Here is a 12,064-nt window from a genome sequence, read left to right on the forward strand (position 1 = left end):
TAATATATGTTTTTTAGATTTCTTTACGAACTGAAATTGTTTGGGGAGAAAGTTGTTGTATTCATTGCTGTACTCATTACAACTTCAATCGTTACAATGAAACAGAAAAAAGATAGTCTTTTTATAAGACTCTTACACAATGAAAACAAAAAAAAAAGATTACAACTCCCTTCAAACAAACGCAAGATCCTGTTTTGCGGTCTCTTGCTTGCGTGGGTCTTTTTCCTGTGACGGGGACGTCAATATCCGTGGACCACCTGACACTCAGATCTGTTCCGAAAAATCGGACAGAGCTTCGTCGATCCGCGTGAGATCTAGAAGCCTGAAGCGTCTATCTCGGCTAAAACGAGATATCAGCTCTTCTTAGTGATTACCGGCGAAGGGTAATACTAAGAAAAAGGGGGAAAATGTGATGAAGAATCTGATGAAGACCTCTCTTCCTCGTTTGAAGCGCTCGACCACTCTTCACTGCAGCAGGGCTTCGCCAAGCTCTCCAAAAATCCAGATCTCAAAAAATGAGGCCTAAGGGGGCTATTTATAGGCAAGGGGAGCACCTAGGGTGCCTAGACACCCCTGGGGTGTCTAGGAATTTCCGAGACAGTTTGTACCTTCTTCAGTATTTTGGCTCTAATTCTTTCATCCGAGCTCGGATTTGAATGATTCAAGATGTATTGGAAAGCTGACAAAGAGAGCTACAACTATCCTGTTTTGAGTTTCTTCAGATTCTAACGGGATCATGATCAAAATAGCTCTACAAGTTCCGAGACACCTTTGGGTGTCTCGGCCAGGTCCGAGACACCTTTGGGTGTCTCGGCGCTATTTTCGTCATAACTTCCTCATATGACCTCCAAATGACCTGATTCCAGATGGGTTGGAAAGTTGACAAAATTATCTACAACTTTCCTGTTTTGAGTTTCTTCAAATTCTAACGGGATCATAGTCAAAACAGCTCCACAAGTTCCGAGACACCTTTGGGTGTCTCGGCCAGGTCCGAGACACCTTTGGGTGTCTCGGCGCTATTTTCGTTATAACTTCCTCATATGACCTCCAAATGACCTGATTCCAGATGGGTTGGAAAGTTGACAAAATTATCTACAACTTTCCTATTTTGAGTTTCTTCAAATTTTAACGGGATCATGGTCAAAACAGCTCCACAAGTTCCGAGACACCTTTGGGTGTCTCGGCCATGTCCGAGACACCTTTGGGTGTCTCGGCGCTATTTTCGTCATAACTTCCTCATATGACCTCCAAATGATCTGATTCCAGATTTGATGGAAATATGACAAAAATATCTACAACTCTCCTGTTTTGAGTTTCTTCAGATTCAAAACGGATCATGGTCAAAACAGCTTCACAATGTCTGAGACACCTCGGGTGTCCCAGTTCAGCCTGAGATGTTCCGTTATGCCCGTTTGTTCGTTTTCACCATAACTTCTTCATCCGAACTCGGATTTGAACGATTCAAAGTGCGTTGGGAAGCCGACGAGGTGTTCTATAAGCTCCAATGATTATATCATCTATTGAATGCATGAGACACGAAGGGCGTTGTTCCTTTTGTAAACATCACGGAGTTCTGTCAGCTCACGTAGTTCGTCGGTTTACTTCAATCGTTCACCGACGTCAGTCGAACTCCTGTGAATCAGATAGTAACGTTCATTATCGTTCCTTAACACTGAGCTGTTCGTGGAGACCTATAGGCAATTTTCGATGCCTACAGAAATAAGTAAATGATTTGAATTATATGAAACATATCTATTTTATCCAATAACATGTTAAATCTCATTATGAATAGAATAAATCATTTGATTACCAATTCAAAAAAGATAAGATAATTAAAAAAAGATTAGGATAACAATGTAATATTCTAAAAAATCAAAAGGTAATATTGGCCATATAAAGATTTTTCCGAAGTCGTACTTTTAAAGGGAGTATGATTTTCGTCATCTGACTAGTTTCGTTATCATGTATTCGAGTCACCCCTCAATATGAAATAACAAAAAAAATAAAAAATAAAAAATAAAAAGGCTAATAATAGAAGTATATCATCCACATCATTTAATTCAAAACGTTTCTTCAACCACTTGCTCTCCTGTCCCTGACCATATGCCTCTCCAAACAACATTAATGCCACTCGCACCATTCTTCACCCCCCTCAGGTTTCTAATTAGACACGTTTGCAAGTAACATTCATCAATACCACAAGTTTGGTGAAAGATAATAATCATAGAACAGTTGATTCATCCTAAAAATGCCAATGACAACAATTCTTTGTTACGTTGAAGAAAATGGTGAAAGATACAAACCGTAAAACAGTTAATTCATCATAAAAACACCAATAACCCTTCATTCTTTTGTTACACTTTAAGAAAAGAAAAATAGAAAAACAAGGGAGGAAAACAAGTCTTAGAAGAAGTGTCGATTTGCTAAAATTCCATTCATTTCACAGGTTTTAGTCCATGCTTCATTGCTGCCTTCCATACGACATCAATTTTGTCTACGTCGATCGCGCCCACCTCGTGATGGCTCCACCCCTCCAAGAAATGGACCACGCCGCCAGCATGACACGCATGAACCACACCACGGTCCAACGTATACTGAAATCAGTAGCTATTAATTAGTATCAGCATGAAAAACTATCCAGTGATTCATGTCTTCAGTGCATTAATGGTGCACCAAGGACGGATAACAATTAAATAGGGGGATAGAAACTACTGCATAGTTTGTGATAGAAAAAGATCAAATGTGGTAAGTCTTCACCTCGCACATTCCTAGCCCTTGAACATCTTCAGGTAGTTTCATTGCAGCCAACTTCCCGTAAGTGCAATCCCTTCGAAAGCCAATGATTGGAGGCACGACAAACTGGTGGAAGTGAGTTCCAGGGGGTGCCCAATATTGCTCTCTAGGGGTTATCCACTTGCCCACAATCCAAGTCTATAAATTGGATTAGTTAGACATGAATGCTACAAATTGGGTCCTAAATAAACAAAAAATGTGATAGCCTGATAGGTGTCATAATTTGATCTTATACCTTGCAATTTTGTGCTGCTTGATACTTTGTAACTTGAACCAAGTATTGTTGGCAATCAGCTGGTGCTTCCTTCTGTATTTTCTGAAATCTTTCCGTCGATAGTGTTAACATCTGTAGAGACCATCAAAATTGTATTAGGAGTCTGAATATTTTTGTTTTCCAGACGCAATTTTGTCAAAATGAGATGATACTTACCATGACTCGAATTTTCTTTCGGCACAGATATAATGCAATAACTCTTCCAAGTTTCGATGTGGCTCCCGATAAGAAAACCTCTTTCACATCCTTGGGGATTTCATTGAGTATAACTGCAGCTGTTAAGGTGTTTCCGTGCACAACCCGCACCTTTAGATCAGGGTGCTTGTTGACGAAGAGAGTTCCACCACCGTTGAGTGCTTCGTTCTGCACATACACGAAAAAAAATATCTCTGTTATGAACTGAACTAAACTCTTATTTAGGGACTTGGAAGCCAGAAAATTGTATGAAGTTTTGCGAATTGCAGTGATATCAGTTTCGGCTATGAGAATGCAGATTGCATTGAGTCAAACTCATGCAATATGCATAATTGAGTCACCAACTATTGTTTGAACACATGGCTATTTCGTATATGGAGACTTACAAAATAGGAAACTTGAACTATGCAATGGACCATGTCTATTTGACATATGATTGTCCAAAGCATTAAAAAAATAAAATTAAAAAAAAAGAAATCTCACGCTGATACAAGGATAGACAATTTTTGAGTCACCAATTGTACAATAGACCCGATGTACTAGACAAAAGTTGTCTAAAGCCTGAGCATGTGACTTGCTCAACTATTAATGAGGATATTTCCCAATTTAGAGAGCTTATGAAACTTTAAATTTATTTAGAATCACTAAAACTATCCAGTAAACCGGGTCTATTGAGCACATGGTGGTCCAAAATAAGAAGAAAATTTGAAGCGATGTAAATAACTACATATCTCCAATCTACATTTTTCATCTAATTTGAGGTAGATACTTCTTGGACAGCTGGCCGTATAGTGAACATGGTCGACAAAATAGTATATCTCTGAGTCTCAATATGTGACCATATGAGGGGCCATGGATTTGGTGGTGCTGGCCAGTAAATGTCAACAACAAGCACCATGTGAACCTGTTCTCTTTTATTACATACCTTATTCAATGCAGCAAGGCTGATCACCTTGACCCCCATCTTATTTGCCCTCAAGATACCCAGCTCAATCTGCTTGTTAATACCATCCGTAGCAAAAGGCAAGAAGTACTGCAAAAATCAAAATACCAAACCAACACAAGGCCAAAATTATCGACAAAAACTATCAAACTGTAACCGTCATAAAAGAAAATCAATTTATCGGAAAACTTACATGAAAACCATATCGAGGAACTAGCCATATCTGGTGCAATTTCCCTCGCAATTTGTAGAAGGCGAGGACGAAGGTCTTGGACCAAGCCCAGATCATGAGCATGACTGTGAATGCAATTGGCCAAAGGATGAAGCAAAATAGCCGGTTTGAGAATGGGATGGAAGCAAAGTTTCGGAAAATGAATGTACAGTGGAAGGAATGAGACACGTCTACTATGTGAGCCAGGAATACGAAATCAGGAACTTCATCATATCCTGCATTTAGAAACAAAAAGATGAAAATTAGGTTGTTCTGGTTTATTTGTGCATTGCATTATGCGAATAATAGTAATTATACTATAATTCTTATACCAATTTGACACTCCGTGAATTGCTATATTGAGTAATATTTTGAATGAATAATACACTATGCAAATTATGAAGTTTGCTTGTGTTATGCTCAAATGCTGTATGCATATTCATAATTGTTATCACAGTAAAGAAAGAGAGGCTTGATGCTAGTACTGAAGGAAAAGTCGGAAATTTTATTTACAATACATGAGTTTAATCTTAGAATCTATCTGTACATCCACCGCTTTATCTTCAGTTGGCATGTGATTGTACTTTTGAAAATTCCTGACGTCTATCTACTACTTCTGACTTAAAAGCGAAAAGTCCATTTTACTATTGGGAGGTACTAGGGGCACACACTATACCACACTCTCAACCACACCCCCTCTTTTGCTACAGTGAACGGGGCCCACAAGAGATTTTAATTTTTAAAATCTCATGTGGGTCCCGTGTACTGTAGCAAGAGAGGTGGTGTGGTTGGGAGTATGGTAAAGGGTGTGTCTCTATCATTATTTTTTACTATTATTCTTGCTACAGTATAACCAAAATATTAAAATTGTTGTTTATGCTACATCAATCTTTTCGGCCTTAGCAATACTGTTCGCACTTAATTGCTTTTCCCCATGAACAAGGTTCACGCTACAGTGTACTTTTCGACTACAGTGACTTTTCTTTCAATTTAACCCTTGTTCAAGCTAAAATAATATTTTTTTTATCTTTGAAATGCTGCTTATAGCTTTTTTTTCTTTTACAAATAATGAATTTAAACTTTATTAGACATTTCACAAGTATAAATCTATTTCAGCTCTATTATAGAAAATTGATGAATGCATCGCACCTAGTTTGGCATATGCATTAAGTTATCCATGACCATAAGATTAATTAATCATATATCCATCTTACTCCTGTATAAAATATTTCACATGTCAATTAGGTAACAGTTTTTAAAAGACCAATATTTTTTGCCTGTCGCCCAGTAAAAAAATTGGCTAGTGTTGATCCGAAGTACAATTTAGGATGCCCAATTTAGGGTCACAACTTCCAACGGCCAAAAGTAAACATGTAACTATAGTTTCTTTTATCTTTAATCTTGCAGACCATCAATTGAAGCGGTGTATCACAAAAATCATGGTAAATATCCTAGCCTTGGCCCCATCTATTAATTGCTAATAAAGAGGACAGCGAGGGCCCAAATACAAACCCACGCTTCGGCCCAACAGGTGTCAGACGCTCAGACTCTACCATCAATTTGGGTCCATGTGAAAGGACCCACCAGCCAAGATTTCACATTGAACCACCACCAATGATTCCTTCAGCAAATTGATGAGTTTGAAGAGCGTTAGCAAAATAAAGTGGTCCTATTACAGTGACCAAGTGCACTTGCGTGCGCATATACATTAACTGGTGCAATACAGTGAAAGGACAACAATTTTTTTTTTTTACGCACAATGAAATAAGAATTATATATCTAGGTAAGGCTTGTAGATGTATGTACCTTTGCTAGTTTCCTTTTGAAACTCCCATGACTTCTTATTGATTGTTCCCCCAAGCGCATCAAATAGAGGCATAAAAAGGCAGAAGTTGGAGTTTTTCTCCGTGTGGTGAAGGGCATGGTACCTGCACAATAGAATTCTTATCAGAAATACTAATTTAGAAATCCACAATCATCCTCGACCTTGATACAATAAGGATTTTAGCATAGTTTTGCTTTACAATATGGAGATTTAAGATTAATGAAAGACAACATATTTTGCCTACCGGACTTCACTGTGGATAGAAAATGGAAAGCGCACTCCTCCAATCAAAACGTTTGCTATTAGTTATATATTTATTTAAAATAAATCATAATCACCCATAGATAGTATAGATAAATTACTATGACTTATTAGGTTATGGTGCCAAGCAAAGATAGGAGAAAAATATAATTAATTATTTTCAATACTCGGTGAGCAAGGAAACGGAGATTATCCACCAATGACTTTTCCTTGCTTGTTAGTTGGGAGTTCAATTAATGAGTTGTGAAAGAGGGAAGGTTGCGAATTTAAAATTGGCAAGGGACGTGAGAACAAGATAGATGTTATATATGATCCCCACTACTAAGAAATGGGAAAAAGGGGGCTTTCGTTTAAACGACAAGAAATATGAGGGGGCTCCACCGAAATACACCCAACACCTACAATAGTAAGTGAAGTGTGACCTACGAAGCTCTTTTGAACAAAATTGCTTTCAACATTAGACAACCTCAGCAAGAAAAGCATGACCCCTTGAAATCCAACTTAGTAAGGAAGATGAAGTTTTCCAAGGATGTTTTCCCCCCCTTTCAGATTCAAAATAACTAAATTTAAGCAATAAATCACACTAAGGTGACAGGATTCTAATCGACCAGGACGGGTCACGTAGCAAAAAGCCGATCTTACTTACGCGGGTGTGTATATGAGATATCTTAGAATCGGAAGCGCCTCAAAGATTCTATAGGGGAACACCTCCACATTAGAGTGTCCCATGCACCTCAAGAAATCAAACAAGAGCACGTAGCCGTACACAAGCCCAACCGAGCCAGCTCCAAACGAAAGAGACCCAAGAATCGGCACGCCCATTATCACACCCGTCACCATGTGCTCCAAAGGTGTGGCGAATCCGGCTGCACGTCAATAAAAAAATGTTAACAAATAAAGCTTTCCGGGTAATCGTAAGCACTTCACGCGTCACCGACATCTAAACTCCGCGCTGACTACGTACCAGTGAATCCCATGGGGACTCTGGACGAGTGGTGAATAGAATGGTAATTTTGAAATAAATAACCCGATCCATGAATGAATCTGTGGGCCCAGTAGAAGAGAGGTTCTGAGACAAGCACATGGAGGATCATTACTATAGGCGGTCCCCTGAAGTCCCATATAGGCAAGCCTCTCGAATTTGGTATCATGTAACAAGCCAACGCTGCCATGAAAGCTTGAAGAATCAAGAAATTGTCCCTGATCAAATAAAAAAACAGAACATCTCGTATCAAAACTCCGCGATAAAACATGTCGAATAAAAAGGAGAGAAAAAACTTCTACTATAATATAATATATTCGAATGCTTTAAAAGGAAAAAAAAAGAGGAACATATATATGCATACCAATCCCACTCTTTATCGATCTGTTCGTAATCGACCCCGTCTTTAATAACTCGACGGCGTCGGACGAGAAAGAGCATGTAGCCGAACGAGGTCCATAATTGATGGGTTAACCCTCTGAGAGCACAGAGGATGAGAATATGAAGGCACCATGAGTCTCTCCCACTCTCCTCCCATGACTTCGAATATATCACCTTTGCTACAAGAGGACCATATAATAGATACTGCAAATAAAACATGGTCAAAAAAATTTTATTAAAAAGAAATTAAATATGTAAAAGACTAGCAATTGTAAGTCATGAGAGACTTGCCTTGTAGACTCCGAGGTTGTTCCAAGGCCAAGAAGACAAGGGAGCAACCATTTCAGAGTAGAAAGAGGATAAGAAAATAAAATTTGAAGGGAGAGAAGAGAAATTGAAGCAAGCCAAGCTTAGCTTGGTTGAACTTTGTGGTTTTCGTTTGTTTCACGCTCTCTCTGTTTCTCTCTATATATAGATTTTGAGAAGATTGGTTATAAGGGTGACTATATATATAATGAGTGGCGTCTTTTATATACGAAAAGAAAGAAGGTGAGCGCAATTTAATGAAGTGCAACAGCCAGGTTAAATGTTGTGAAATGGAGACGTAAGGAAAATTTAACTCAAATTTCATATTAATTGAGAGAGTTTGAGCTAGGCTTGGTAAAAAATTTCACAAAGTATATATGTAAAGCGTACCATGAAGGGATTCGGATCTTCTTCTTACCGAAAAATAGTGAGCATATCATTATTTAATTTTAATCATAGATTATTTAGTGGGTGATTATAATTTTTTTCTTTGAGTGCAAATTAAGAATGGACACAGTACACTAGACTATGATGAATATTAGAGTTAAAATATATTAGAACCACCTAATATATAATTAATAGTTAAAATTGAAAACAATCATCTCCCTATTATTTTTCATAATGGAGGAGACTCTAAAAGGGTCCTACTCCATTTAAGGCTAGTCCAATCTACTGCCCTCTTACAGTTATACCTCCCAATCAATGCGCGCACTCTTTCTTCTTAGATATTTTTTCTTCTTCTTTTTCTCAAACGACTATTTCTCTGCCCAATCACTTTTCCCAATGCTTTGAATTCAGCAACTCAACCTTAGCTGTTCATGTGATCTTTGTACCCATTCAACACACTAGCAATGAATGGAAACACCCATCCAAAATGTTTTCTTATACAATCTCTTTTTTTAAAAACGTGCAAGGTAATAAGATGAAGAACAGCGTTATCGGTATCATAAATTATTTATTTGTTTTGCATTACAAGGCATAACAATATGGATTCTTCTCGTGTATTATTAATGAGAAATGGCGAGTGAGTACTTATCTTATAGTGTTGTGTTCTGTAGTACATAAAAATATGGGTTAATTTTTTTTTAATTCTTTCTACCCTTGGTGAAATTTAGTCTTAACATTACGCTTGGGTGAAATTAGTGAGTCTATCATAAATAATAATAATAATAAATAATAAATAATAAATAATAAAAAAAGAAAAATACCTATCTGAACAATGAAACTAAAGGTAAGATTGTCCAAAGGTGCCTAGCCTGGCCCGGCCCAGAAATCTAGGACCAGGCCAGTTCGGTTATTTTTCTTTTTTTGGCTTAAAAGTTAGATTTTTTTGTAAAAAATAAAATTTCAAGAGTAATTAAAAATCAAATATATAAAATTTTAATATAAATTTAATCATATTATTAATCACTTATAATTATACAATTTACAAATACAAATATCATAGAAATTAAAATGATAAAAATAAATTCTTTATTATTAATCACTAACAATTGCAATTTTTTTTTAAATTTATCGCATCACAGTAGATGAACACATCCCAACTAGGTTGGCATCTACTCATCTATATCACTATCATTTGTAACTCTTTTCAAAATAATTTATCACAAATTTACAGCTAAGAAATAAAAATTACAAACTAATGAGTAATTTCTACTCTCTATCTCTATCTCATATTATCAACTCAAGTCTATCATCAATACTAGACATCTGATTGATGCATTCAGTTCTCTTCTCGAACCTCCACCAATCTTGTAGGCATATTACCGCCTGTACGATAGACGGATCTAGCAATGTTCTGTGGTCGTCAATCAAATGTCCTAATGTACTGAAGGCAGATTCCGAAGCTATTGTATGAACATGTACTATTAGTAAGTCACAAGCCATAATAAAAAGTATAGGATATGAAACTGTTCTATATACTCTCTGTTAATGGTCTAAATCTCACAAGTAAAAGAGAAGGTAATAGAGAATGTGGTGATATGGGGGCCGCTTACTTTTCTGAATATCCGATTTAGAGTTAGGTTATTCGTCTCTGCGCGTGTAACAACCCGTAAAAGGACAGGGACTGGTTCAACCGTTGTGCCTCCGATAATCAAGTCAGCTATGTGCTCAGTGGGAATAAGAGAAGTACAGCGGAATGGAGAAAAAATGCTAAGAAATTGCTTACATTTGCATTGGGAATAGTTTTCCCTTTTTATAGCCATGAAGGAGTGGCATTTTAGTCTTTTCTGGTCGAGTCTGAGCTGGCGGCTGAGTCAGCATTGAATGTACAAGTGTCGGTCTTAGATCAGACACAGGATGGGCATTGTCATTTCATCATTAATGAGATGGGATGGGCGACACATGAATTCGGCATGGTCTGATGTCTCATAAGTAGTGTCGATGATGGAGAAATGATGGCGTCTGCCAAGCATTTAATGTGACGTCGACGTACTGTCAGCCGGGGGGTTTGAGGTTGAAGTCGTCTTTTGGCTTGTAACGAGGGGTGTCGAGAAGTAACGTCTTTCTATTCTACCCAACGAGGTGTCGAATAACTGATCGAATGGACTCGCAACGAGTCGTCTTCATCAAGAAGATCGACAAGTACCGCCCTTCTAGTTGACCTAAAGAGGCGTCGACTCAGTGAGTCAGCTAAGTCGGGATCCTGCCAGTCCTGAGCGTCAAGTACGTCGACGGGTTATCCTAAAAGAATTACGATTTAGATCCTGATCTGCTTTGAATCTCAAAAAGTTTAAAACATAAAAGTTGTAGATCTCTTTGTCAACTTTCCAATACATCTTGAACCAGCTCAATCCGAGGTCGGACGAGAGAGTTAAGAGTAAAATACCGAAGGTGCCTCAAAGTGACCGGCACAAGTGCGGGTCACCCCAAGGTGACCCGCGCACACGCGGGTCACGTCGACCTGCCGCGCAATCGTAACTGCCCGAAACGTGTTTTTTATGTGTTTCTTGATATTTCTTAGGATTTGCTTGTCCCAGAGCATCTTAACTGATTGTATATCATCTCTAAATGGGGTTAGGCTGTTATTAACTAAAGATAGGGTCAAATCATTCATTCTTATCCATATACCCTCATCCGGTGCCCTATAAGTACAAGCCTAGGGTATACTTTCACGGGAGGTGATTTATTATCAAGAGGAGGAGGTTCTGCCAAGTTAGAGAGCAAGGGAGCACGAATTTCAGAGGAGGCTAAGTGATCTCGACGAAGTTCTTTAACATAAAGAGGGAGAGTTCGAGAGATCTGAAGCCCCTTCCGTCCATTCCTCGAGATTAAGCTTGGTCTTAATCTCGAGAAGAGCTACTGATTTCGCTTGGTTGATTTTAGAGCTTCAAGCGAATACTTCTTTGGTAAAGTAGGAGCTCTGTTAATTTTCTGTCAACCGGATCTGATCTGCGACGGTCCACGGATATCAACATCCCTGGCACAGGCAAAGATCCCACACAAAACAGAGACTAATAAATAGGATCTATGTATAGTTTGACAAAAGTTGTAATCTTTTATTTTATTGTAAAAGAGATCTTATAAAAAGATCAATTTTTTTATTCATTTGAGTTTATTATAACGATTAAAGTTGTAATAGATTCAAGACAATGAAAACATCAACTTTTGACCCAAACACACCATGAATGGGGACACTTGTCCATTGCTAGCAAAGGGCCACAATTTGACGACTGAAAATACCATAACAATTGGTCCCTTTCGATTGGAGTCGGCTTGGGCCGGGTCCGAGTGAAATGAGAGCAGCTCTAAACGGACGAGGTCGTGCATTAAATAGGGGAGCTAAAAAGTCCTTTTCTTTGGTTGTTTGCAATTCTAAACTAGCTGAGAGAACAAGCTATGGTTGCCGCGAGTCTGTCGTGTTTAGGCAACCCAATTGTTGAGGGGTCAAG

At 38.1% G+C, this 12,064-nt stretch overlaps 1 protein-coding gene across 1 annotated transcript; it reads right to left on the minus strand.

Annotated features, from left to right (window-relative positions):
* Positions 2,241 to 8,351, minus strand: LOC109840511 (protein ECERIFERUM 3). Its single transcript, XM_020409181.1, has 11 exons — positions 8,157 to 8,351; positions 7,849 to 8,069; positions 7,467 to 7,702; positions 7,149 to 7,368; positions 6,223 to 6,344; positions 4,399 to 4,652; positions 4,188 to 4,295; positions 3,224 to 3,430; positions 3,029 to 3,139; positions 2,758 to 2,931; positions 2,241 to 2,594 (listed from the first exon to the last, which is right to left on the minus strand). Exons 1-11 carry the CDS (start codon positions 8,205 to 8,207, stop codon positions 2,436 to 2,438), a joined length of 1,863 nt encoding a protein of 620 aa, XP_020264770.1. The 5' UTR covers positions 8,208 to 8,351; the 3' UTR covers positions 2,241 to 2,435.

The sequence above is a fragment of the Asparagus officinalis genome, chromosome 5 (genome assembly GCF_001876935.1).
Source record: "Asparagus officinalis chromosome 5, Aspof.V1, whole genome shotgun sequence".
NCBI classification, from domain to species: Eukaryota; Viridiplantae; Streptophyta; class Magnoliopsida; order Asparagales; family Asparagaceae; genus Asparagus; species Asparagus officinalis.

What these genes read in the sequence shown, in the direction of transcription:
- LOC109840511 (XM_020409181.1), bottom strand. Translation starts at nt 8,207, where the DNA reads ATGGTTGCTCCCTTGTCTTCTTGGCCTTGGAACAACCTCGGAGTCTAC. An exon ending in TATCTCATATACACACCCGC is followed by an intron (nt 6,345 to 7,148) that starts GTAAGTAAGATC and finishes TCTATTGTGCAG; the next exon opens with GTACCATGCCCTTCACCACA. An exon ending in AAGCAGCACAAAATTGCAAG is followed by an intron (nt 2,932 to 3,028) that starts GTATAAGATCAA and finishes TCCAATTTATAG; the next exon opens with ACTTGGATTGTGGGCAAGTG.